Source organism: Acipenser ruthenus, chromosome 8 (assembly GCF_902713425.1).
Source record: "Acipenser ruthenus chromosome 8, fAciRut3.2 maternal haplotype, whole genome shotgun sequence".
NCBI lineage: Eukaryota > Metazoa > Chordata > Actinopteri > Acipenseriformes > Acipenseridae > Acipenser > Acipenser ruthenus.
In genome coordinates, this window is record NC_081196.1 from 34836068 (window position 1) to 34863772 (window position 27705).

At 36.5% G+C, this 27705-nt stretch overlaps 2 protein-coding genes across 3 annotated transcripts; both read right to left on the reverse strand.

Moving 5' to 3' along the window:
- Nucleotides 1-16: 16 nt before the first annotated feature.
- On the reverse strand, nt 17-5089 carry LOC117406812 (type-1 angiotensin II receptor A-like). Its single transcript, XM_034011135.3, has 2 exons — nt 3165-5089; nt 17-2827 (listed from the first exon to the last, which is right to left on the reverse strand). The coding sequence occupies exon 2, from the start codon at nt 2777-2779 to the stop codon at nt 1712-1714; it is 1068 nt and encodes a 355-aa protein (XP_033867026.1). The 5' UTR covers nt 2780-2827; nt 3165-5089; the 3' UTR covers nt 17-1711.
- Nucleotides 5090-5220: 131 nt separating this feature from the next.
- LOC117407472 (plastin-2-like) lies at nt 5221-27416 on the reverse strand. 2 transcript variants are annotated; one of them, XM_034012548.3, is made up of 16 exons: nt 27396-27416; nt 17102-17194; nt 15510-15673; nt 14775-14904; nt 14060-14192; nt 13468-13549; nt 13121-13286; nt 12080-12222; nt 10504-10599; nt 10047-10242; nt 9853-9931; nt 8699-8813; nt 8384-8517; nt 7496-7616; nt 6914-7038; nt 5221-6205 (listed from the first exon to the last, which is right to left on the reverse strand). In XM_034012548.3, the coding sequence occupies exons 2-16, from the start codon at nt 17166-17168 to the stop codon at nt 6073-6075; spliced, it is 1884 nt and encodes a 627-aa protein (XP_033868439.1). In that variant the 5' UTR covers nt 17169-17194; nt 27396-27416; the 3' UTR covers nt 5221-6072. The 2 variants fall into 2 exon arrangements, with proteins under 2 accessions (XP_033868439.1, XP_033868438.1); XM_034012547.3 differs by lacking the exon at nt 27396-27416 and adding an exon at nt 21651-21786.
- Between the last annotated feature and the right edge of the window lie 289 nt (nt 27417-27705).

The window sequence follows — 27705 nt, forward strand, 5'->3', positions numbered from 1 at the left end:
AGGGCTGTCCTGGATGTAGTGATATGTGTGTTCTTGTATAATGTTAAGAATGATTTCCCACCATAGTTTTGGGACAGACATTTGGCCAGATTCACAAAGCTTTTTCAAATGTAACAGAAAAAGGTTGAATGTAGGAACTCCTACATGAAACTTTAGTTGAAACTTTGTAATATTTACAGTTTGTTTTTCCTTTTTACAAAAAAAAGATGCAGACTTTTCACTGGAATATTTTTGTTTGTTTTATTTTTAAAATGTTGCTCAGTTTATAAGGTTTTTAAATTCAGCCAATTTTAGTACCACCAATATTTGCCCTAAAAATATAGTTGGTTGTCCATTTCTTCTTAACAGCAGGAGTATCCAGTGAAGAATGGCCCTCCTCCTGGTGATGTAACACTATAAAACCCACCCCCTTGTGATGTCACAAAGCAAGACAAGCCACCCTCAAATCTAGAAATCCATGAATGCTGACATTTGAAAGCCAGCAAGACAATATTACACTATACTAACCCCTACTAGGCAGCTGGTTTGTGAATTTTTTTTCTTACAATTTTCTGGGTTACTTTTTTTTATTTATTCTCATTACTTTTCACATATTTCATAAATCTTGCTATAATAATACAGCTTGCACAGTTGTGGAGTTGAGAATTGTTACAATCGAATAGGAGCAGAATATAGCAAAGTAAGAACACTTAATTCAAAATTCATCTTAATACAAGGAATTTCAGAAGACTGTAGACTTTTAGAGAAGATGTGTGGTGGCATGCGTTTGTAATACACTAGTTTATATGGTTCATTAGTAGGTCTGCCTTAAAGCATGTTACTCATAACCCTTTTAAAAGTATACAACATTACATTTGTACAGTAATTTAGCAGTTTTCCCATGATTAGAATTGTATATTTACAATAGCTTAGCATGGTCTGCCATTTTATTTGTATGCTTTACCATATCTGTGCTTTACAATGCTTATCTATTTATACTGTGTTTTATTTCACTTTGTTATGCATTTACTAAGGGCAATAAGGGACGAAAATTGGGAATTACACACCATAACTAGGTCGCTTACCAAGTTTTAAAAATAATTAAAAAGAGTAAATATACACTACTCACACATTACTCCTTTTTATAATACATAAATATTGTACATGGCAATAACAGGTTTAAATGAATTAGAAATTAAGATCAAATTAAGGGTTAATGTGACAACGGTTTGAGCATAGGTTAATTACATTTATCAAACCCAGTCAAGAGAACAATAAGACAGAACCATATACAGTAAAAGTGCCACTATACCGTACACAAACACTTACACAAGCAGTAATCATAAAGCAAAGTAAAACCAAAATAAATTTACAATAAAAACTATGATAAATCAGTTAGGCTCTTCTGTCAATACTCTCCACATGTCAATGCTAGCTCATGCGTGTGGTTAAGGTAAGTATAGGCTAAAAAAAAAACATATATAAGAAACTTAATTTTGAGGTGGTTTCACAGACCCTGATTAGCACTACTCTAAGACTACCTTACATAAGGTAACATTAAGTAGTCTAAAACCTTAGGTATAACTTTGGATAAGTCTATAAATTGCAGAAATGATGTGAGCAGCACCATACTTATAGATTCTTCATATGTATCAATGTGAAGGTGAAGTGTTACAATTCCATTGTATGTTGCAACGGCATCCTCTGTGATGAGTGTTTTAATAGCACATTGTCAGGGTTCAGCGGGTCTTTCTCCACTCTTCTCTTGCTCAGAGACAGTGGTGGGCCTCATGTAGATAGACGTAGGGGGTAAAGAGGGCTTTCTGGGGCGATTCTTGAAGTACCCACCACAAAACCAGGACAGTATGGGGTTGATGCAGCTGTGGGAGTATGCCACACATACAGTGACTGGTAGGGCCGCTTCAATCACACTGACAAGACGGCAATCAGTGATCATTTGGAACTTTACTAACTCTCTGAGGAAAGTTACAGTCTGGAATGGCAGCCAGCAAATCAGAAAAGCCAACAACAGGGCTGAAGCTGTCTCCAGCATTCTGCCTTGCTTACTTGTCTCAGGCTTGAGGGTGTGATTCAGAGCTCTGTAGATGAGAAGGTAGATAACTCCCAGAAGCAGAAAAGGGATAACGAACCCCACCATGTTCTCACCCAGGTCTATAGCCATGGTCCACTGTGCAGTGTGGTGTCGTGGATACACCACGGTGCACACTGTGGTGTTCCTTTCCTTGGAGAAGCTGCTCTGATGCAGAAAGATAGTTGGGAGGCTGACTGCGCAAGCTGTGACCCAGATCAGGCATGAAGATACAAGGACCCTGCTAATGTGCTGCATCTTCAGTGACGTCCCTGGATAAGCAATAGCAAGGTATCGATCAATGCTCAGGCATGTGATGAAGAAGACACTTGAATACATATTGAGTGATGAGGCAAATGAACAAAGCTTACACATTACCGACCCAAAAGGCCACCTATTCTGGAGGGTGTTAAGAATCCAAAAAGGAAGAGTGGATATGAACAACAGGTTGGCTATAGCTAAGTTGACAATGTACATATCCACTGAAGACCTGCATCGTAAGAGACACGTCCTCCCAACCACAGTGCTGTTTCCAATCAGTCCAACTATGAAAATAGTTATGTATGAAATAAGCACCAGCACGGAAATTAAGTTGTCTCTGCCTAATGAGCAATGTGTTTTAGTCCATTGCCCTTCTCCGGCAACTGAGGCGTTAACAGGGTATTCATCTTCAGCAAGTTCTGTAGAATTGCTGTAGAATGTGGAATTCATATTTATATTTTATCAGCTCTTCTTTTGGAGTTTAATTTAGCTTGCCCACTGCAGAGAAACACAAATTAACAAATGTTAATACATTTTGATTATGAGATGTATTTATTCTCAGACATTTGCACAGTACCTTTTGCATATTAATGGACAAATTTATGACAAATTACAGTAAATTAATAATACATATTTAGTTTTCACATGATTAAAGATCTTTGAAATGAACAACATTAAATGTACAGAATAAGTAAAAATATGTACAAACGGTAAGTACATGTTTGTATAAAATATGTTCTACTACAGATTTTTAAAAATATATATTTTAGATTCAATAAAAAAATAGGAAAACATCTAGAATAATATTAGTACGATTTAACCATAGGATACTTACCCGACTGAAGATACTCCTAATTATTTCTTTACTGCCAACATGTGTTTTTGTCTTGTAGTCTAGTAAAAAAGAATACCTTTCTGAGAACATGCGCTCTTTTTAACTAAAGGCAGGAGTGTACATAGTTGTATTACCTTGGCAATCAGGAGCTTGTCAATAGGGGCCAAAGCTAGCCCAGCTGGTGAGCATGAAAGTCATTGTTTGCTTAAAGCACAGGGGCGGCTTGTTTGTTCAATAAAGTGCAATACTGATTAGTTGAATGTTAGATAAAAAAAATATTTAGCGACCTGTGCTTCAGTAATACAGCACTTGATGATTCAACTGCAGATTGAAGTCCACTAGAGCATGAATTGCATTCAATAATCATGTAGCTGTCCCTACAGAGGGTCCCAGCTGCTGAAGTTACATCTACAGAATATATCTCAATCTATTTAATTATAGTTATTGCTTTATTGTAATTGCTGCCATATGTTTTCTAGAGAAAAGGTAGAATTATTTATTTACATATTTACAATGCATTGATAGTAACCTTGTTCTATCTCTTGCAGGGAAGTCACCTGGTGGAAAATGAAACAATGCAGTCTGATAAGGGATGGAATGGGATTAATTAGCTACAGCTGTTTCAACAGTCAATACCCAGGGGGAGTAAACAACGCGGTTTTCTGTTTAATTTTCATGTTCAATTTGGCCAGTGTTTCTTTAGACAATACTAACGTCTCTGTAATACAGGCCCACAAAATGACCGCCATCTAACCGACTGCCATCTTACATGCAACCAAAGCCTGTGTTGTTTTGCTGTGTTTCTATAACAGACTACATTATGTGATTTTTGAAGAAACAGGAAGCAAATATCACATGGCAAAGCAAGATGTATATTAGTGCAACAGAACTCTGAACCAGCTGGTATTTTTGCAAACATCACTGAAAGGCAATGGTGGAGTAAAAAAAAAAATACATGAAAAAGGTACTTGTAGCTATAGGTACTGTAATTAAATATGGTATCAGAAACCCACACTTCAATAAAATATAGATACTGTGACAGAAAGACAATGATTCTTGGTGGTAAATCTCCCTCCTGACCTGTGAGGGCGCTAAGTAACAGGAACAGAGTACCCTGGACTGCTTGGCCTGACACTTCGTTCCAAGGGTTAAAAGGAAGTCGTCATTTAGAAAAGGGGTGGAGATTTGGTACACTAACTCATCGACCCGGAAGGGAAATGATGTGGCAGCCGCGGATTGGAGGAGCGGCTGCAATCATTTACCAAGGGGTCATGAGTGACGGTATAAATAGGGGTCGAAGCAATGCAATCTGTTCCTTCGTTTTGGTTTATCAAAAGTGACCCGGAAGGACCTGTGTTTCGTGTATCTGTATTGTGAGTGTTTGTTTGTTCTGTCTATTTGTTGTTTGCTATTACTAGACAGCTAACATGTTCCAGAGCTGTCACCAGAGGCCAGCACACACCTGGAACAGCACTGCACTTGTATCACCAATAATTGTATTTGCACCACTAGCACTTATTCACGCACTTACAGACTTGTGTATGTGTTTTGTGTTTTGTGTGGGTGTATAATAAATTTTGGGGTGTATAAGACTATTTCAGGACAAACCCGGCAATTACAAATTAAGTAATACACGCTGCTGTATTACTTAACATCATTTATTGTTTACTGTTTGTTTTGCCATCAGGCACTGGACACAAAACTATCATCAAACAAACTTTGCACCTGGATTATAATTGTCTGTCTGTTCACTGATCACCTGCACCTGCACACCATCAACCAGTTTGCCACAATACCTATTGATTTAGAGAGAATGGGGTCTTAGTTGTGTAAAATAGGCAATAATTGTCCCTGCATTTATTTGTGTCTGAATACTTGATGGATATAAAAAAATATATTTTTTAACCACAAAATCTTTGTATGCTGTTTCTCATGCTGCTTATTATAAATACAAAATGCCAGTTATTTTAGTACAAAAGTTTATTAGAAAGCTAGTAATAGGGCCCTTATGCACAATAAGAAAGAAAAAAAAATGACAAAGGATTTGATGACAATGTGTAAATGATTTCTTGCAATTTTAATAGAGGACACACTCATTCTTTAATTAATATTGAATCTAAATTATTACAGCGTCCTTCAGAAGTATAGCTATGGTGCCACCATATACTTTGTTTTAATTCAGGTCTTCAGATATCATTTAAAATGCACATCGCTCCTTTCTTTGTTTTGGGTCTTATTTTGGGATCTATTATTTTTGTAAATCATAATCTTCTGCTTGAATTACAAGAAGCAATACTTAAAATAATTGTTGCTAAATGAACTTAATCAATACAGCACAGTCTACTCAGATCTAGTAGAAAACCTGTGTATTTAACTAAAGCAACCATGCATCACATTAAGAATCTTAAGTTTACTGCAGCACTTTTGAAGCTGAGGTTTATTACTGCCTCATGGTGTATTTAGTGCATAAATATAAATGTTATTGTGACCCTTTCATTTATATATATATATATATATATATATATATATATATATATATATATATATATATATATATATATATGTGAATACTGACAGTCTCAAAATAGTACGCCAAACACAAAACAGTTCATTTGTTTAAAAAAATAATAATAATAATATCGGTAATAATAATCAGTGACAGGCTTTCAAAGTTAAATTCCAAAGTAACTCATTTGCATTTCCCATCAGCAACCAATGATTTTTAATTTTTTTTTTATCTGAACTGTTTCACAAGAAAGATTAAATCAAATGTGTCTGCTGCAAACAAAGAGTGCTATTCAATGGCATGTATTTGTTAATTTTCCTGGTAGAGGCACTACATCTATTGGTCAAGTCCAGTGTGAGGGAGTGAGGGAAAGCATCCAGAGACAGCGATTGTATTGTCTCTTCACACTTTCTTCATGCCTCTGCCCATCAGGCAGGCGAACACTGTCATGACCATTTTGGGCTTCACTTCAACCAGATCTTCTGGGAGGGCATATACTCGGGCTCCGATCTTCCTCGCCATGGAGATGGCATATCTAAAATGAAAAATAATGGAATGAATTATGACACAATTTCAGAGTCTACTTAATATGCTTATCATAATCATCATTTTTTCTTCTGGAAAATTTAAAGAGTGGGTTATCAAAAAAAATGGATAACCCACAAACATGTCAGGAGAAATCCATGAAAATTGTATTTAGCAAGCAAGGATTAAGTTTATCTAAAGCATATTAAACTGGGTTATCAAGACACCCTTCAATTCATCTCATGGACAGGGTCTGATTTATACTACTGAAATTGGTTCAAGTTAATTTACAGTATGTACTCAAAATCAACTTAAAAAGTTTAAAAAATCAGGCCCTTCGTACATTCAGAGGTGTTTCAAAATGTAGGAATCTGAACAAAGGGTGCTGAAGACAAATGGATTTTAAAAACCATTGTTACTCCACTGCAATTGGCCATGTAAATTAAGTAAAAGAGGAACGAAGACAACTGGATATTTGTTTTAGAATACAGTACATATGACTTTAGTACAGCCTTCAAGGCTTTAATCACTAGCAACAATATCACCTGCCCTCAATTTGTTGCGCTAGACTTGCTTATATTGTATTTACACAATAAAGCAGTGTTGTACTTGTAAATCTGCATGTCCCTAATTACAGTAAGTAAAAAAGCAAAGAATCTTAAGATTTTCATCACAATGAAGCCATGTTAAGAACAGGATATCTGAAATAAACACATACTTGGCATTGTTGAGCTTCTCTTCCTCTGATAGATCCTCCATCTTCAAGAGGTCGTATCTTATTGACCCCGGCTGGATTGCGTCAATGAGATTCAGTACTGGCATGCTGGTGCTGATTTGACCATCCTGCATAACAAAGGCATTATCAGCACTTATTTTATACTGACCCTGGTAGGTTTAAGATGGGAAAGGGTTAGTAAAGCAAAAACAAGATGATCCAAACTGTGGATGCCTCTTTGCACCTTACTAGTGGACTTAAGAAATATGTTTGTAATAAATACTGCATAGAACAAATGGGGTATTTTCTCACATTCATAATGGAAGACAGTTGAAAGGGGACAGGTTAACGGTTACACCCTGGTGATGAGACATGTTTCTGAGAGCTCTGCTGAGGCCACGCTGAGGTTCTAAACCCCTTTAAAAAGTAACCGGGATGTGATGACAAACAGAAAATGATATACAAGGTAAATTTAAACAAGGATACATTACTTACGATAGCTCTGATATTTCATAATGCTCATTTGTACTGTGTATATTTGGTGCTGTTACTGCAGATTGCAGGAAACCTTCCACTGTGACATACCTTGAAGCCTGAGATGGTGTCTTTCCCAGCCTCCGACAGTGTTTGGTTAACCCATCTGACAATAGTGTCATCATTGACCTTCTCACCACCACCAATATCTTCAAGGATATTCAGGGTGTATCTACAAACAATATGGAATCATGTGGTAAATATGCGATTTCTATAAATATTAATATACATACTTCTTCTTAAAACTACTGCTCTTGTGTAGAATGACATGTCTTGGTGGACTTTTTATTCCAACTTTTATTTACATTTAATGATGGTTTGTAAAATAACGCTGTATATCACAGCTGTGCAACTGGTGGCTCTTGAGCAATATGCAGCATAATCTCACGAGGTTCACAATGTGGCTCTTGATTCTGTATCTCATTTAAGGCTGTTAATAGGTTTGAAAAGAGTACAAAGACAGATGGTTGTCTTTAATAGAAGCTGCTGCCAAAATGCAACAAAACTAACAAGTTTATTGCATTTAAGTTCTGAAATAGAGTGACAGTTTAATCTGACAACATATGTAATTACAATAATATGGCCAGAAGAGTGACTACATTATACAACTATTTATATTAGCAATAGTTCTTCTTAGTTATATTTGGTAGATAAAACACCCTTTATTACAATATCAGTAATTTTGAAGTAACTTCTTTTTTAGCCATATAATTGTACCTGTTACCTGTTTTTGCATAAAGAATTTTAGGTCAGGCTTTTTTTTTTTACTCATAAAATTTTTACCAATTTAGCTTCTAACACAAATATACAGAGCTGTGCTTTGTGCTGGCTGACAGTTCAAAAGCAGTTCAGAGAATTCAATGAAAAAATCTCAGTTTGACGTTTTCTTTTCTTTTTTATTCAATAAAAGATTCCCGTCAGGCCACAACGTGAAGTTACCTTCTCATCAGCTGCCACATCAAGGCCAGGGTTAGTTTGTGATTTCCTTCATTCAGGTCCTGCCCGGCAATACCCACCAGGGAAAAGTTGGCCTTGTTCTTCCCCAATTCAACCGCATAGTTGCAGTTTTCCAGCTTTGTAACAATATAAGAATAATCATTATTGTAAACACTATTAAAAAATAAAAAAAATAGTACCACTGTAATGTAGAAATCTGATAATGTTACTTTTACATCACCATTCTCCCTTGCTCATGGCATTTCACCTGCCTTTTAATGTGTGTGGGGGGGGGGGTTGGCTGGGATGGCAACTTACTTTCTTCATGTTGCCTCCTAGTTTGGAGTAAGGTGGTTTGTTCACTCTGCTCCATTCGACTGGAACCTTGATCTTCTCATACAACTGGAAGATTACCAGAGCATCGGCCAGATCCCTGCAAGAGGTAAGTGAATGTCTTACAACCTGATTACTTTTTCAGGATGTGGTTTCACATAAAATAATTGTGACTTTCTTACAACACCTCTACTGGCCTCATGGCATATTTGAATGCAATTATAAACTTCAAAATCCTATTCGTAAAAACAGGACAAAGACAAGTACAGTGCTCCCTGACTTCTTGAAATGATAAAAACAATGAATCAGTGAAGGGCACTTATACAGTAGATTCTGTATTTCTTCTTTTTTTATTTTTTCTTTTGAGTGTGTAACCACATTTAAAAATGTCAACAGCAAATGGCTGCGCCCCATTTACAAAGCTAACAGTTCATGAAAAGTGTTCTAAACTCTTGTTAAAGAAATCAGCAAAATTCTAGGACACTAGATGAATACTAAACTGTATTTTATTTATAAAAACATAATAAAAAAATAACATTTAGGCTGCATGCAGTGGAAGTAGGTCATGGTAATCTACTTTTTCACGTCATTGCTGGCTCTGATGTTGTACTTGCACCCATTGCTGGGGATGAATGGCACTGACATGCTTGCTCTGATAATATTAACTGCCTTTTTGCTTGTTCATATAAAAATAAAGTTGCTAATACTGAGACAGACCAAAAGCCTAGTAATCCGTCCTTTGTCGTGCAAGTGAATACTATCCTACAGTTCTGCTTGTGAGATAAATAAATCAATATAAAACACAGCAAGAGCAAACATGACAAACAAACGTTTCAGAATTCTCAGTCCTCTAACTGGGCCCGACTGATCTACAATATCTAATATCATTTTTTAGATTTTTTGGGCAAAACCAGCAGGTTTCACAGACCCCAATTAGCACTAATCCTGAAGTAATGTTATTTTAGGTAAGGTAGTCCAAGACTTGTGCTAATATGGAAATTCAACAACTTCATACTGGTATAAAGTCTCTGTCAGTTACGTTTCAACTCTGAAACAGTAATTAAGAGCTAACAAAATGTCTAAATTCCCAAGATTCAAGAGATGTTTAACAGTCTGGCTAAACATATCTGGCTGCTTACCCATAAAGATGATTGACTCGTGGATTGACACCCAGTGAATTCACCCAGTTCCTAAAAGTCCTTTCTTCTCTTGTTTCACCTAGGCAACAGAGGAAAGGTTACCCTTTTCCAAGCATTGAATAGTTACAAAAGCAAAGAAACAACATTTCCAGTTTTCTGGGTGGTTTGTCTTTTGATCAGAGATGTCTCCTCACCTTCAATAGAACTCCAGTCAATGTCCTGGTTTTCTGGTTTCTGTAGGGCTGGGTATTTGTTAAACAGGTTGGCAACAAAAGCCAAGTTCAGTTTGGGATTTCCACGCACAACGTCAGTGGCCGTGACAAACTGCCGACATCCCAGTCGCTCAGCCTGTACCAGCATGCACTCGGCTCTCTTGACATCATCCTGTTCCTAAAGGGGTTAAATCAAGTTTTCGGACTGAATTGAGCACCGGTGGCCATTTCTTCATTGACCTCCCTGCCGCCTTGGTTACCATCATGGGTTAGGATGTGGTAAGACAGTGCAGGAGAAAATAACACAAAACATCTCTTCTTTGAAATAACAGACATTGGGTTAAACTCATGCATGTAGTCTTAAAAGATCCAAATAAACAACCAACAAACTTGTATGGCTGCTGGATGATCATTTAAAACATGAACCGTAAGGACTTACTCTTAAACCACTCATGTCAACTTCAATGGCAGGTATCCCATCTTCCTCTCCCTTGGGTGCAATCTGACTGAGCAGCTGATAGTAGGCTTTGGAGTCCTTGAGCAATTAAACAAAGGAAATCAGTAACTAGTACCAAAGAACGCCAAAACTTAAATACTTTTAACTGACACAACAAATAACCTTATAACTACTATACAACATAAAGTTAGATCAAACTTGTATATACTGTATATATGAAGAAAGATACCTTTGCAAGGCTGCAGAAGTCATTCAGCTAAGTTAAGAGGCAGAAGACAGCGAAAAGTCCAAAGAACAGCAGAAAGTTCAATACAAAATAAACAAGGATGAAAGGGTTAAGCCATCAAGGAGAGAGAGATAAGCCAGGGTGGACTACAGCATCAGACATGATAAAGCAGCTACAAAAAAAAAAAACCAGTACGTACAGTATATTAGCATATATTAACACATACCAAAGGGATAAGCATTAGATTTGAATGTGTTTTTGGCCCTAAGAAAGGTTCAGATACTAAACACATCTGGATTCATGATATCAACAGATGCAGACAATTCGTCAACAGTTTATTGTATTAATACGTTTTTTTTATTGCATTTAATAATTTTCAATTTGCATCAACTAATTTTTTGGGATTGAAAAACTATATGAACATAATTTTGATTTTTTATTAATCACCATGTATTATTTCTTAGCAGACCAGGTAATCAAAGAAACTACAAAATTATATCGTAAAAGTCTACCGGAAGCCATAATAGGACAGTATTTCATGTTAGATTTTGAAATGTCATATTCTTCAATTTGTATGTTTTTCATTATGTATATGGAAAACTACAAAGCAGTATGTAATACAAGATTTTAACATAACATTATTCAGCAGGTTTCATTCGACTTTATGAAAAATTAGTTAATTCTATAGGGTAACTTTTGGCCATAGCTTTCTAAACCAATTATTATATTGCAAGGTGTGGTATCATTGATGTTTTCTAAACCAATGGAGCATGATATTACAGTAGAGACTCATGGAACATGGTCCAGGGCTTATAAATGATGCCTTGGGACATTCCATTATTATGTGGGGATTATTTAGGATTCAAAGTAGTTAGAAATTAAAGGATGTGCAGCTTTTTACTTCAACAGACACAAGTTTGCACAATCAGTCATTATGGAACATAAACCAATTCAGGATAATCCTTGGAGTAGAATAGCAAATACATATAGAAACCAGAAAAATAGACTTACATGAGAATCTGCAGAAGGAGACTAAGATAAGATAAAGCAACAGCATGACAGCAAGATGTGTTAGACTCCAGGAGATTGTAAAAAAATGTATAAACTGCAAATCTGCGTGCAAAGTAACAGCATGCATTTTAGAGACTTGGTAATCATTTTCTTGTATTTGTAGGCAAGTCATTCAAAATGCTCTAACGGAATTCTTAGGTAAAACTAATGAAATTAAGCAAGTAGACAAAATTGAAACTGGATCTATTGTACTGTTTGATGTGCACAAGAAGAGAAAACATTACAAAAATGAGGAGCCATGGAGTTGACCGCAGTGGTTACCTTGATGTCTGAGCTGAAGTTGTTGACTTTCTTGCAGCCAGCGTTCTCCAGGTGGTAGTTGGCCCAACGCAGAAGGAGCTCCTCTGGTGACAGCTTCATCAGGTCCTCTAGACTCTCCCCGTCCCGCAGCAGAGCGATCAGGGCTGGGCACAGACAGATCAGTGAATTGATGAGCATATCCTAATTAATGAATAGGATGTCTTTCAAATAATAAATACAGTACCAAAAGACAATCACGCAATTGCATACTGTACGCAGTAAAAAAAAAAAAAAACTAACAAATAAAGCATTCAGATTAAGAACCATTTGTACACCCCAAGACTTTTTGAATTTGAAGTGCTTAAAACAATGTCCCAAGTTCCAATATATGAATCATATTTACATATAGTGGTAATAGATGATGTCCACCAGGTGGCATATAGACATAAAATAGACCCCTTAGAACCAGATTTGCAGTTTAATCTCTGCTAAAATATCACATAGGGTTATTTACCGTTTCAATGATTGAATTATAAATATTCTAGTATAAAGTAACACAGTGTACCGAATCAGTCAACAAGCAGTGTGTAGATCTGCAGATTTGTAACTGTGTGTCTGTGATGTAGCGCCCCCTTGCAGCACACGCACCATATGTCAGTTGTCAGCTCGACTACAGTGCTGGTAAATAATGGCGTCTCTGTGTTGGGCTGAAAGAACCAGTGGCACACTTTTAGTAGCAGTCAACGGAGTCCTACCTTATATGCTGGGGTATTCCTGTTTTACAAAACTAACTGATAAGCAAGAAGAGCGAGTCTCAGCTCCTGCAACACAAACTTAACAGATACTTGCCCTTTCCACTATTTACAGTTCTTTTATAACACAGCGCATGACTCTCCTCTCCTCTCCTTTTTTTAAATCCTGTTATATGTATTATGCAGGTGATTTTACACCAAATATATTCAACAAAAGGTAATAAGAAGTAAGAAAATGGATTTAAAAAACTTTGGTTAGCATATCTGCTTTTTACATATTGTAGGTATCTACTCAAAGCTTCTTTACTACCTTCGTTCCTGCTGATTTCAATGTCTGCAAACAAGCCAATCTTGATGACCTGCCACAGCAGACCCAGCACCAGGTAGGGCTTCCCCTCCTTCAGGTCCACCGCACCGATATTCACTACGTGACACCCAATAGCAGAGGCCGAGTTCAGAGCCAGGTTCAGGTTTTCCTGTCAAATATCAGTTAAAATACACACGATTAAAGCTCTGTAATTGGTTTCTTTGTAGCACAACTGAAAGTAAATGCATAATGCTTGCATGCTGATCTTCAAATCGATCATGGTAAAACATCTAGAGATGCTACATGTAATAAAGAATACTAGAGCTGCATTCTGCTTGTATATCCAGTACCTGGATTGTAAAAGGTGTGAGTTTCTTTTTGTTGATTGTTCTTTCGTCAATGGTGTCAGGCACTGAAAGGTTGATCATCTTACTGGAAAGAGAAAATTCAAATTAATCTTAACTAATGTATTCTTCTTCTTTAGATTCACCTTGTGTATCATTTTTGGTTTCAGTCATCACATCCTGGTGACTTTTACAAACTCAGAAGTTTAAAGCATTCCCTCTGGTCTCTATAGAGCTCTCAAACACGTCTTCAGCTGGTACACCTGAGTGTGTCCATTAACCTGTGACCTGTACACCTGCAGTGCGGCTCTTTAACTGGGGAATACACAATTCAATATATACTTTTATTCCCCAACAAAGTGGAGCCAGAATTGTGAAATCAGGGGGATAAACAATACGAATAAATACATTAATAAAAAATATTCAGACGTGAGTTAAAAATCTAATTTAAGAATTAATTTTAAAAAGACGAGCCCTTTAATACAAAACAGTTAGAAAGGTCCCATAGTTTCAGCTTCAAAAATCCATTTACATTTACAAAAAAGTGAAGCAAAGCAGTAATGCTTTAGCAGTTAGAAGTAAATAAAGGAGCCCCTACCAGAGAACAATCCCATCCCCGACTGCGCTGAACAGGTCGTCTGTATTGGGGTCCATCGGGAGAACATGCTTACAGTCTGGATCGTTTTCTAGCTTTGTATTAACCCAGTTAACGAAGGCGTACTTTTCTTCCTCTATTAATACAAAAACAGGTATTCCAAATTACTGAGGGTGACTTTAAACCCATGAACCCTGAAAGGAGGGCTTATATAGCGGCACTCATTTCAACAAAGGGCCGGTGGGCTTGTCTATAGAGTAGTATACAGAAAGTATTTTATTAATTTTATTAATGCACACAATAACTAGACAATACCTAGTACTATATTTGAGTTCCACTACAATACACACATATATAATTCAAATTGACAATGCATTGAGAGGATTTTATTATTCAAACACAAGAAGCAAAAAATGTGACCTCACTAAAGCCTTCAAATACAGCTCAAAACGTGCCTGTGTATATCCAATTTTTTATTCATTACATTTTGCCATTTCGCATCACAAAACAAATTCAAACAGGGGAGCTTCAGACAAGGAATATGAAAAGAAAGCATGTGTTACTGGGTAGCTCCAAATAGGGAACCAGGGTGATTAATCAATCAATGAATGTTTAATTGAGGCAAAAAAAAGCAGTGGCAATCAATAGTTGATTAATGGATCAATTGTTGCCCATCTATTGAGCAGTGACTGTGCTCTGACGTGGCTCTGCTGCTTACCTGAGTAGGAGTGCTGTGTTCCTACGCTAGACTGCTCCGAGGTTCCACCAATGGCACAGATTCCTTCCTTCTTATTGATGGCCTTTCTGAAGGTTTTGGCAACTTCTGTGCTCTTTAGCCCATGGACAACCTTTTTTATTTTTTAAAAAGAACAGGCCTTTTAAAAAAACGTCATAAAAGTTTACCATAGTAAAAGCATAGCAAAGTGTAATAAATAATAGTGAAAGCATAGGTGAGCATTGCAAAATATTGCAAGGTATAGAAAAGAATATTAATAAACATTGCAAACTAGGGTAAACTATGGTAAATGCATAGTATAACCATGGGAAAAGCATGGGAAAACTGCAAAAATACCATGCAAAAATAACATGGTAAACTTCTATAACAATATGCTTTGTTTGCTTTTATTAAACCTGCTTCTTAAATGTCTAATTATTCAGGAATTCCTATTCAGCTGTTTGAAGGACTGTTTTTTGAACATTATGTTAGGTTAAACAGTGCTTTGAAAAGAGAAAATAAAGTAATACATCCTATCAGTGGCAAAGAATAAATGTATAGTGTTCTGAAAAACAGTCAGATCAAACATTGCTTAAAACAGTCCTAACCTTTTTGTGAATAGGGCCCACTATTCATTCACTCAAACATTTTCCTCTATTTAACAGTTTCTATGTTACCTGCCAAGAAGGAAACCACTAATTTTGGACATTTGCTAGCACAGGACCACCACTGACTTACGTTTATAAACTCGTCAAAGCTGATCTGTCCATCATTATTCAAGTCTCCTGCAGACATGAGGTTTTGAACAATTTCACGGATTCTGTAACCGGGTAAGGAAAAATTGGCTGCCTTGAATAGGTCATTGAGTTCATTGGTGGTGATGAACCCATTGGAATCAACATCTGCAAAAGAAAGAAAGAAAGAAAAAATATTACTGCATTACAGTACAAAACCTCCTTAATCCATTTTTTTGTGGCTCATTGTAAAACACATCTTTCATGCATATATATTTTTTTTTATATAAATTTAGTCATTGACAATTATCTTTATTATTTTCTCCCAATTTAAAATGGCCAATTATTTTTTAAGCTCAGCTCACGGCTACCACCCCTGCGCTGACTCGGGAGGGCGAAAACGAACACACGCTGTCCTCCAAAGCGTGTGTCATCAGCCGACCGGTTTTTTTTTCACACTGCGGACTCACCATGCAGCCACCCAAGAGCTACAGCATCTGAGGACAATGCAGCTCTTGTGCAGCTAACAGGCAAGCCCGCAGGCAACCGGCCAGACTACAGTGGTCGATGGTGCGCGCTGAGCCGAGGACACCCTGGCCGACCTAACCCTCCCTCCCCATGGGCGACGCTCGGCCAATTGTGCGCCGCCCCCTGGGAGCTCCCGTCCTCGGTCGGCTGTGGAATAGAATGGACTTGAACTCGCGACGTCCAGACTATGGAGCGCATCCTGCACTCCACGTGGAGCGCCTTTACTGGATGCGCCACTCTGGAGCCCCGAATGCATATTTTTAAACTTTTGTTTGAATCTCTTTCTGCTAAAGCATCACTTTTTTTCTGAATAAAAAGCTTTTACTGTACAAATGTATTAATCAGTATGGCATCTTATTACATTTTTTGATGATTAGCAACAAGGTTTATCAGAAAGCTTCCTATACAATTATTTTTAGAATCATGATGTATCATCAGGTGTATGGTAACATAAATCACAACAGATAAAGCATTACCAATCTAGGTTAAATCCATCATTAACACTTTCAAAATAAATACAATTCAAACCATGAGTGGACCAGTGTCTCTTAGTTTAGGATTTCGGTAGCAATAAACCATCTGTGCTTGTCAAGTGAAAAAGGAAGTTTGCAGACCTCTGAAAATGTCAGGGACGATATGGCGGAGGATGACCACATCCTTACTAATAAAACAACAGGGGAGGCAGACAGAGTAGATATCTCATGCAATAATTAACAAACTGTCTGGTAATGGAAAGCAACTGCAGTAGCAACTGAATAGAATATATAGAGTATTGCAGGGTTCTACACACAACATGCTGACATGAACTTTACAACCAGCTTATAATATACAGTTAAATAAGAATAATTCAAAAGTATAGTGAATTTTAATCCAACATCGTTTCCATCAGATGCAAGCCATCTGATACAAACTGATATCAGAATATATTTAGAAGGCTGTATCACATCAATATTGGGGTCTGCTATACACACAGTATAAATCAGTAACAATCTCTTAATACATTGGTGACAGGTGTCAGATGTAAGGTAGGTGTGTCAGGTTCTGAGGGATTCTGAGGGGATCTCTCACCGATCTTTGAAAAAGCTTCTCTCAGCTCCTCTACTTCCTCCTGAGAGTACTGTGTTGGTGCAGCCATCGTCTCAAATGCTCAGCAACTGAAACCTAAAATCACATATTCTTATTTAGTACATGGATCCTCTTTCATAGAAACCAGCGATCAGACACAAGAGGGCAGTACAGTAATACAAAAAGAAATGCTTGTTTCTTTGTCCACGTTCACAGTGGTATTCTTACTAGGTCTATGGGTGTTTCTCATAGCAGTGGTATAATTCTGTTAAAACCTTTTAATTGTCACAATTTTGAAGGAAATGTTTGACATAACAGGGATCATAGTCTTGTTTTACTATGTGACAGACCTCCTCAGTTACAAAGAGAACTCAGTATTCCCTTTTTCATTTGCTTTTAATTTAGTTCCCTTTTATTTTTCAAAAATAATACCTATTTTAAAATCTGGAATGTTCCTTCATCATCAAATGAAATAGCTGCAGACTTTAAACAGCCCTCTCTATACAATTCTGCAGTGCCTGCAGCATTAACTTCCGCTTGTATTTCGTTATGAAACTTCCTCTAACAACTTCTACTTCAGCAAAAAACCGCAAACATATCTGAAAAAAATGATCTCACAAACATTCCCCTCTAAGAGTTTACAGTAAAGCACAGACTAGTAAAAGCATTGTGTAAAAATCCCCATACAAATGTACCAATCATAAAATGCCTGTCCATTTCACACCATTGCACAGTAACTAGGGATGTGAATACTTAAAGTTTAAATGCTTACATTTTTTTCCAAGTGTTAAACATATAGAATTTTGCATCAGAAATATGCAGAGATTATGCAGGGGTTAGCCATAGTGTCTACATAGTAGTAAGTGTACAGCCCAGGCCAATTTATTTCATATGCAATTTCTTATACACATGTAATATGATGACTTCTGGTTGGTTATAGACATTCCCAATACAGTTAAGTTTAAACGTTTAAAAGTATTTAATATGAAAGTTTTTAGGAAATTAGTAGACAGAAGCTAAAAACCCTCACGGTAATCTGTACATAACATGGTGCAGTGGATGCTGTAGAAACAGGAGTCTTTAGAGACTCCTAACACTGTATTGTTGTAATTTGATTCTGTGAAGACTACTGTATGTGAAAAGATGTTGGGCATTAAGGGTTAATGCATTCTGATCTGAATGCATTTCAACTGATTACAATTAGTTGTGTAACTCGGTTGCTTCAGTTTTAATGCAACATCACACCCTATACCCTATATTTATTTACAGTAACAAGACACTATCATGCCTAACCATTGGTCAGAATGACAGGGTGGGACCCCTACATGGCGAAATTACAGTATGAAATCATTTTGTTAAATATCGGTTTGCATCTGGTCTGCTGCTTTGAATCTGGAGCCTAGCTTCTCTTCTTGTCTCACGGATTGTCTCAGCCAATCAGGATCATTGTTGATATTTCTCACTCTAACTGACAAATAAGACTAAATTAAAAAAAGTATCCATATACACACAAAAAATTCAGTTCACAATAGTATTGCAGGAATCATTCGGCTTGAAAATTGCTTAATTCTAAACCTCATGAACCTCTAAACCAATGAGCTACATGAAAGAAGTGTACTTGCAATGTGCGTACAATTAGTTTCCTTTAACTGAGTTCTATTGTCTTCAGAGGAAGCGATGTGTGATGTTTAATGCACAACCTGTTTAATGTCTTGAAATACAGGTGTGTAAACCTTGTTTAGGAAAAAGAGAACTTAAACATTTAGGACATTTTTGGTTCCTGTCGGTGTCTCTTACCAATTTTACCTCAGCTGCAGGACATGTCGTGCCTTTTGCTTTTTAACCAGCTTTAAAAATAACTGGCATGAACGATGTGGTTTGATGCAACTACTATATATATTTATATAAGCAGAATCTGATTTTAACCCTTTAAAACAAATCCATTTTTCGAATCAGAATCTAGTGAAATATTGAAAACTGTGATCTAGTGAAGAGCGCTTACACAGTGATGTATATACAATGAACTGTCAACATGGCCTATCCGTGAATTAACTGAATTAGCGGATTATCGAATCATGAAATATAGATTGAGCACAGTACATGTATTTTTTTTTTTACATATCCAGCATGTAAATAGCATGGAAACCTTTTTATGTGAACATCCACCTCAACGGACTCATCAGATGCATAGCCATTCAATGTGGGATGCATGCAGCCATCAGAGTGGCATCCTCTATATAGTTTACATTTACACCACATCCTGTGACATCAATTCTCAGAATTGGTAACCTTTAGAGAAGTGTTGAAAATCAACATTCTAGAGTGATTCCAATGCAGGTATATATCTATGTAAAATTAACAGATCTAAAATACTTTTTTTTTTAACTTAAGACATATCTTTTTGCAGGTTGTTTAAGGTGCTGGGTTTCTTAAGATACAGTAATGGTAATCATGGTACGTGAAGAAAAAGCATTAATGGTGTGGATTTCTTAATTTTTTCTTAATTATTATTTTCAAGTCTTTTTCCGAATTCAACTTCATCAGATTCAAGAGAGACCTGACATACAGGCGATTACGTTTAGGATTTCCCCTTTTCTTCTAAGTTCTGTCAGAAAATTTCCAAGCAAATTTCCATTTCTTTCTTGAGAGGCTTAGGGGCTTACTTGATCTATACTTCAATAATGTTCCTGTTACAGCTGAAATAGTATTCACAATTAATGACGCATCTGAGCAGAGGTGATGAACGCATGGCCTAGTATTATACTTCAATTATGATGGTGCCCTTGCAGCATCTAAAACAAGAACCAAGGAACAAAACCTGACTAAAATAGCTATTAAAATAAAGACAAAACATCCATTGTGTTTGTCTCAGTTTTTGGTAGTTCGTATACAGCTGTCTTTAAAGCTACTGCAAGGGTTGAGCAAGGTGCAGTATTTTAAACTGAACCCCAGCCTCTGTTCTATGCACATGAAACCCTTGGCCTGTCTCAAAGACAGCAAAGGCAGTAATTTGCACCAGCTGTAATGGTGAAGCAGTCTGAAAGTAACGCTCGCACACATTACTAACAGACACGAGGACTGAATCAAAATCAAGCCAGACTCATCCTGTAGATGGACGGTGTGTAATATGTTTGCTATGATGCAGCAGTGTGGAGTAGTGGTTAGGGCTCTGGACTCTTGACTGGAGGGTACTGGGTTCAATCCCCGGTGGGGAACACTGCTGCTGTACCCTTGAGCAAGGTACTTTACCTAAATTGCTCCAGTAAAAACCCAACTGTATAAATGGGTAATTGTATGTAAAAAATAATGTGATGTCTTATAACAATTGTAAGTCACCCTGGATAAGGGCATCTGCTAAGGAATAAATAATAATGATTAATAAACCAGAAAAGAGTTATATCTGTAATTTCATTCATTGACCACATTGCATCCTGTGATGAACAGTCACTGATTTATTTTGACAATAAAACCAAAATGTTAAATTTAATAAACAACAGTACAGTATGATACACTGCGATTAAACAAAACGTATCAAATTTTGGAAAAGTCACAGTACACATGCTGCAATTCATTTTAGGTTCATACTGAAAAGGGACAGCATTTCATTTTTATACTCAGCTTCGGCACAACAGTTTCATTTGAAAGAAGAAACTTTGATTGAATAAAGCAATTAATACATCATTAAATAGCACATTTATTTAACACTATTTCTGCTTATTTTCCACATATGTTTTTGTTATACTGGTAGTGGGAAATCCCTAAAGTAATGATCCAAAAATAGGACGTACAGTTTTAATAAGCAATATTTTCCTGTCTAGTCAAATCCCTTTATGTGACTCAATCTGGTGAGTAATTCTCATTTGCCTTTATATTGGTGACCAGATTTCATGTGAAACTTACTTTAATAAGACAAAAACTGATAATAAATATTTGGGTGTGATTCTGTACGACCGACATTCCTTGACGGTGCAGTGAGAATATACCATAGTGTTAAATAACCCACTATAGTCTAGAATCTAAAATACTTCAAATTGCAGCATCCCGCGGATCCCAAAAGTAAAATATGAAAAGCTGAGAACAAAAATCCTTTGAAATAGCATACAGCCCTTTGAATTTTAAAACGCATTATAATATAAGCAAGATCCCAATATTAAAATTTAAAAGCTTAAAAATAATCATACCATGCTCAGTTACTTTCACAATCTTTTTAGACAAATTACAATTTATCAATTTTACAGAAAAGAATGCAGGTATATACTGTAGTAAATGAACAGCATTTGTAACTTGCCTAAGGCAGTTATATTAACCGCATGTGTGAGATATAATCTCACCATCTGAGCATTAACGCCTGTGTGCTGCAGAGCGAAGCAACTGGGTTCCTGTTGAGCTGTGGAGATGTGGTGCAGCCTGCAAAAATCTCTTGAGCTCAAACAGCAGTAGTGCATTAACAAACTAGCAAACAGACGTCCCCAGCAAAGGTCTCCCTGCACAGTTCCAGTGCCCAGCTCTAATGGAGACACCCAGGATAAAAGGCGGCAAATTCAAATATTACCTTGTTAAAATGCGGATCACTCGTGGTTCGCTCTGAGATAAAAAAAAACTCTTTGATCTTTGATCTGCTCTGCAGAAAGACAACCAGTAACGGCAACAGCAAAAGCGACAACTAAACTTACCCAAACTAAAAGGGAAGGAAGTGACAAATGACACATCATGATTTGTGTTGTGTCTTTATAAGGCAATGTAACTGTTGAACTCCCACCTGCTCACATGTGCAAAGTTCATGCTAATGAAATTAACAGAACATTTCCATTTCAGAACCTTCTACAGAGTGTATTAACAAAGACATTAAATTAAAAATAATTGAAATACATTTCTAGTTTTTCGCGAAGACTTCAAATTTGGTCCCCATGTTGCTAAGCATTGTATGGTGGCCATAATATTAATTTTAAAATGTTACGCATTATACAGCATGTGCAAAGCTATTATTACCTTAGTCCTTTCTTCAAGGAGTTATTGTGTCTAGATATTAAAGACGCCACTGTTCTTTTGAAAACAATCATTAACTTTCCTCAACTTGTGTCCAATTCTCAATACATTGGTTGTAATAAGATATCTCAACAGAGCTATACTGCTTAAGTATCTTCTACTGATATGGATTAATGAACAGAACAATGACAATAACATATATTATGGATTTTATAAAACATTTGCTTTTAGCAGTATTGTGTATTATAACAAGACAGACGCATTTACAGAATCAGAAAACGAATTATGTACATACAGTAGCTAGTGTAATACTCCTAATTTGGTTACATTAATCACAGATGACTTCACATTATTTCTAATATGGGAAGTGTCATTGTTGTCTTAAAATGTCTCTGAGATTAAAACACCTGAATTGTGTAATTGCTCACATTGTCCAGTTGCCTACAAAGACAAAAACATCTTATAAAGTAAAGTTGGGCAACCAGTCACAGGCTTCTGCACCCTCCTACATATCTCCAGCAGAGTTTCACTGCCAAGTACTGCAACAGGCAGTATTTCATTTGACACACTGTACACTTAAAATTCTAAAAGTATATTGAAAACATTTGTTGCATAATTGCTATAACTTTAGTGCTGGTTGTGACTTCACACAAGCTACTAGGAACCAGATGAGCATTGATGGGCCGAATGGCTCCCCTCTTGTTCAGAAATGTTCTATGTTCTTAATATTATGTTTATTTACAAAAATGTCCTTGGCTGGTTGTGTGGAAAACAAACTAACAATTCATACCATATCATGGTAAATCTGTTGGGAGTACAGTATGTTATATGAACGTATACAAACCTGGCCATTGTTGTCACCAAACAAATTTCAAGATGTGTTAGTTGGAATATTTGAATATTATCTCAGCACTAATATTATGTATGGATAATAAAATAATCACATTTATTCTAGAATCATCTAGAATAACCGTATATGAAATATGATTTATGGGTTTATCTATATCTAGTAAACAAGAATGGTAATCCTGATATTGTACATATACAGACGTGCTCAAATTTGTTGGTACCCCTCCACAAAAAATGAAGAATGCACAATTTTCTCTGAAATAACTTGAAACTGACAAAAGTAATTGGCATCCACCATTGTTTATTCCATATTTAATAGAAATCAGACTTTGCTTTTGATTTTTTATTCAACATAATATTGTAAATAAGAAAACAAATGAAAATGGCATGGACAAAAATGATGGGACCGCTAACCTAATATTTTGTTGCACAACCTTTAGAGGCAATCACTGCAATCAAATGTTTTCTGTAGCTCTCAATGAGACTTCTGCACCTGTTAACATGTAGTTTAGCCCACTCTTCCTGAGCAAACTGCTCCAGCTGTCTCAGGTTTGATGGGTGCCTTCTCCAGACTGCAAGTTTCAGCTCTTTCCATAGATGTTCGATAGGATTCAGATCAGGACTCATAGAAGGCCACTTCAGAATAGTCCAATGTTTTGTTCTTATCCATTCTTGGGTGATTTTAGCTGTGTGTTTTGGGTCATTATCCTGTTGGAGGACCCATGACCTGCGACTGAGACAGAGCTTTCTGACACTGGGCAGTACGTTTCGCTCTAGAATGCCTTGATAGTCTTGAGATTTCATTGTGCCCTGCACAGATTCAAGGCACCCTGTGCCAGGCGCAGCAAAGTAGCCCCAAAACATAACCGAGCCTCCTCCATGTTTCACTGTAGGTATGGTGTTGATGTGACTTGCCAAAAAGCTCCAGTTTTGACTCATCTGTCCAAAGGACATTCTCCCAGAAGGATTGTGGCTCGTCAATATGCATTTTAGCAAATTCCAGTCTGGCTTTATGTTTTTCTTTCAAAAGTGGAGTCCTCCTGGGTCTTCTTCCATGGAGCCCACTTTCGCTCAAAAAGCGACGGATGGTGCGATCAGAAACTGACGTACCTTCACCTTGGAGTTCAGCTTGTATCTCTTTGGCAGTTATCCTTGGTTCTTTTTCTACCATTCGCACTATCCTTCTGTTCAATCTGGGGTCGATTTTCCTCTTGCGGCCGCACCCAGGGAGGTTGGCTACAGTTCCATGGACCTTAAACTTCTTAATAATATTTGCAACTGTTGTCACAGGAACATCAAGCTGCTTGGAGATGGTCTTGTAGCTTTTACCTTTACCATGCTTGTCTATTATTTCTTTCTGATCTCCTCAGACAACTCTCTCCTTTGCTTTCTCTGGTCCATGTTCAGTGTGGTGCACACAATGATACCAAACAGCACAGTGACTACTTTTCTCCATTTAAATAGGCTGAATGACTGATTACAAGATTGGAGACATGTGTGATACTAATTAAAGAAACTAATTAGTTTGAAATATCACTATCATCCAATTATTTATTATCTTTTCTAAGGGGTACCAACAAATGTGTCCAGGCCATTTTAGAATATCTTTGTAGAATAAGCAATAATTCATCTCTTTTCACAGCTTCTTTGCTTTATTCTATGACATACCAAAGGCATGCAAGTATACATGATAAAATAGCTTTTAATTTCATCACTTTTCAGGAGGAATGAAGCATTATTTCAATGAGCTGTAAGGGTACCAACAAATTTGAGCACGTCTGTACTTGTTACTTTCCTGTATTAAGAACAAAGAATATAAAAGCATGTGCTTTTCCTACTGATGAACATGAACTTCTTCTGGCCTTTGTTTTATAATGGAATAATTGCATACTTTTCAACTACAATTGTTCTACATTCTGTATTCTACATTCTAGAATGATATAATAGCCACCCCAATGAATATATCTTTATTTAGAATACTATATGAATATCGTCCAAATAGCTTAAAAATGATGTGTGAACTTCGTAGTGATACTTCTAACTTTAAATAATATACATAAACAGAATATCATTGGAACAGAGTGCCAGTGGAATGAAACTAATTTACAGCCATTATTTTTGCCACAATTTATAAATAGCCTGTTTATATGTAGTATAAAAGTAAGGGTTTAATCTTTATAACATCAATCCATAATTGTGTGTCAGTTTATTAATAATTAAAAGTGTAACTGAAAATATGGCAAGAACGGTAATTTGCAAATTCCCTTGTCTGTGAAACAGTATATGGCAGCACAAACTGTAGATCTGAATAAACAGAAAAGTCAATGTCACAGAAAAATCAATCCAATGACAGCCCAGCAGCACCACAGCACTGCAGGTCTAACCCTGCCCTAAGCTGTGTGTGCACATTATTCAAATATTGAGGAAGACAGCTTGTGTCACTTCCGAAGGTGTTCGTAACCATTTCCTGCCTACAGATCCACATACACAGGATGCATTATAGTATTGTAACTGCATGAATACTCTGGGTAAATTCTTCAGGCATGCATAAGTCTTTACTTCACCATAATCAACATAAATAATATAGATAATGTTAGAAAATTACAAAGTTACATTTTTTTTTGTAAAATGTAGAGAAAGTGATTGCATAGATAGTTCAGGTACACCTTTTACACTATTCCAGTACTCTTGGAAGTGTATTCTACTGTATCCCTATATACTTTACATTAGAGAAAACACAAAAGAGCAGTGTCTGGGTATTGTAATCACCAGGAATCACAGCAATGTGTTTTACACAGACCACATTTACACAACACCTTTGGATATTATGAGAAAAGTCTAACATATCTTATAAAACATATCTTTAATTTTCGGGGATTCAAGTTAATTGAATCAGTCCATGCACCTGCTGTGTTCTATAGTTCTATATTTATAACATCCTTAGCTACTACATCAGCATTGCAGTATTCCAGATCATGTAAGTTGGCATTGCGGCACAACACAATGGCCTCTTTGGCACAGCTCTGAGGGACACCGGTCAAATTGCATAAATCTGTGACCTGAAATATAATGATTTGCTGAGGCATCTGAGGTTATTTGGCATGAAGATGTTAGAAAATAAATTAACCATGAGACGTTTTGTTTAAGTAATCAGCACTCAGTACTCTAATCAGCAAATGATGCAGTTGTCTTTAAACTGATTAGACCAGCAGTTCAATCGGTTTACATTGTGCTGTTACAGTACTTCTGACATTCCAAGCTACCTGTTGAAACAACCCAACATCAATTATTCACACAGTGTATCCTGTTCGCGTAATGATAGGACCATGTCATTCAAATACATTGGCATATCCTTTATAAAAGTTTACAACAGTAAATTTGTATGGTATGCTTTCCAAAGCTTTTCTCACTGCAATGCTGTGCATTTACTAGTTTACCATGCTATGTTTTTTTTTGTTTTTGTTTAAATATGCTTTACCATACCTCTCTGGGCTTACAATGCATAGATATGCTTCACCATACTTTCACTATGCTTCACTGTGGTAAAATGGATCATACTGAATGCATAGCCATATAGTGTACTACTTCAGTACTGTATATACACACCTATGCTGTGTGCCTGTGCGTGTTTCTGTTGTTTAGTTCTGGTCTCTATCTCTTGCCTGTAATTTCTCATTCCAGAAGTATATTTAAGCAACCCTTACCCAGCTACAAGAAGAAGGACGTTTGAGATCAGGTAAACTGAAACACCCTGACAACATTTACAAGCAAGTATATGAAGTACTTCATTGTAATACCTGTGCTGTACAAGTGATATTCCTACACCACAAAATGACATGCTTTTCTTAAAAAAACTAACAACAAAAAAAACAAAACACATACAGTACAGTTTTTAAATTGAAAAACGACATTCAGGTTTTGTAGATGAAGGTAATATTAATAGTACATAGATAATAAAGCTGGTTGCCCCAATAAGTCAATAGCCCTCAACAAATTTGCATAGGGCTGAATTCAATCAATCTTATTTATGGCAACACTATAGTTATATATTATCATGGCTGTTTCAGCACCATAATTGTATTTAATCCAGGCCTAGGATACTCTTTATAATTATAAATGAAATAATGTCAACTCATGAATTTACTCAATAATGAATTGGTATACAATTATACACATATTTCGCAAAGGCAATAACTAAAATCAGTCCTATAATGTACTCCTTACTGAATATGCATGATTTCAAGGTTTCAATAGATTTTAAAAATATTATCATTATATATATATATATATATATATATATATATATATATATATATATATATATATATATATATATATATATAAACAACAACAAAAAAAACATACAGAATAGTCCACTCCTGAACCCAACACATTACAATACACGCGGTATCGCATTAAATCCGTGAAATAATACATGCAAATTACTTTGGTGAATACTTACTGTAAAATGTGTATTTGGTCCTACTTGTCATTCATGGGAAACTTAAGCAACATCCTTCAGTGTACCAATAAGCAAAGTTTAAAGTGACCAATACTGTACTTTACCTAGCATTCCACAGTGTACCACTGCAGTAAACCAGATGTACCGCTCGTGTGCACCCGGCAGAGCCACTCTCTCTCTCCTTTACATTTGCTCTGCAGGAGCACAATCGCAGAGCTGTCGATCAGGCAGCTCAAAAATAGGCTGGTGTTCAGTGCGAATCGTCTACGTTGCTAGGGCCGTCTCCAAGGACGCCTGCAGACCAGAAACG

Bases quoted from the DNA above. Each gene is read 5' to 3' on its own strand.
- LOC117406812 (XM_034011135.3), bottom strand. From the start codon at position 2,779: ATGAATTCCACATTCTACAGCAATTCTACAGAACTTGCTGAAGATGAA.
- LOC117407472 (XM_034012548.3), bottom strand. From the start codon at position 17,168: ATGGCTGCACCAACACAGTACTCTCAGGAGGAAGTAGAGGAGCTGAGA. The intron at 14,905-15,509 runs GTAAGTCAGTGG...AAAATAAAAAAG, and splicing joins GCTTTGACGAGTTTATAAAC to GTTGTCCATGGGCTAAAGAG. The intron at 12,223-13,120 runs GTAGTAAAGAAG...GTCTGTGCCCAG, and splicing joins TGAAATCAGCAGGAACGAAG to CCCTGATCGCTCTGCTGCGG.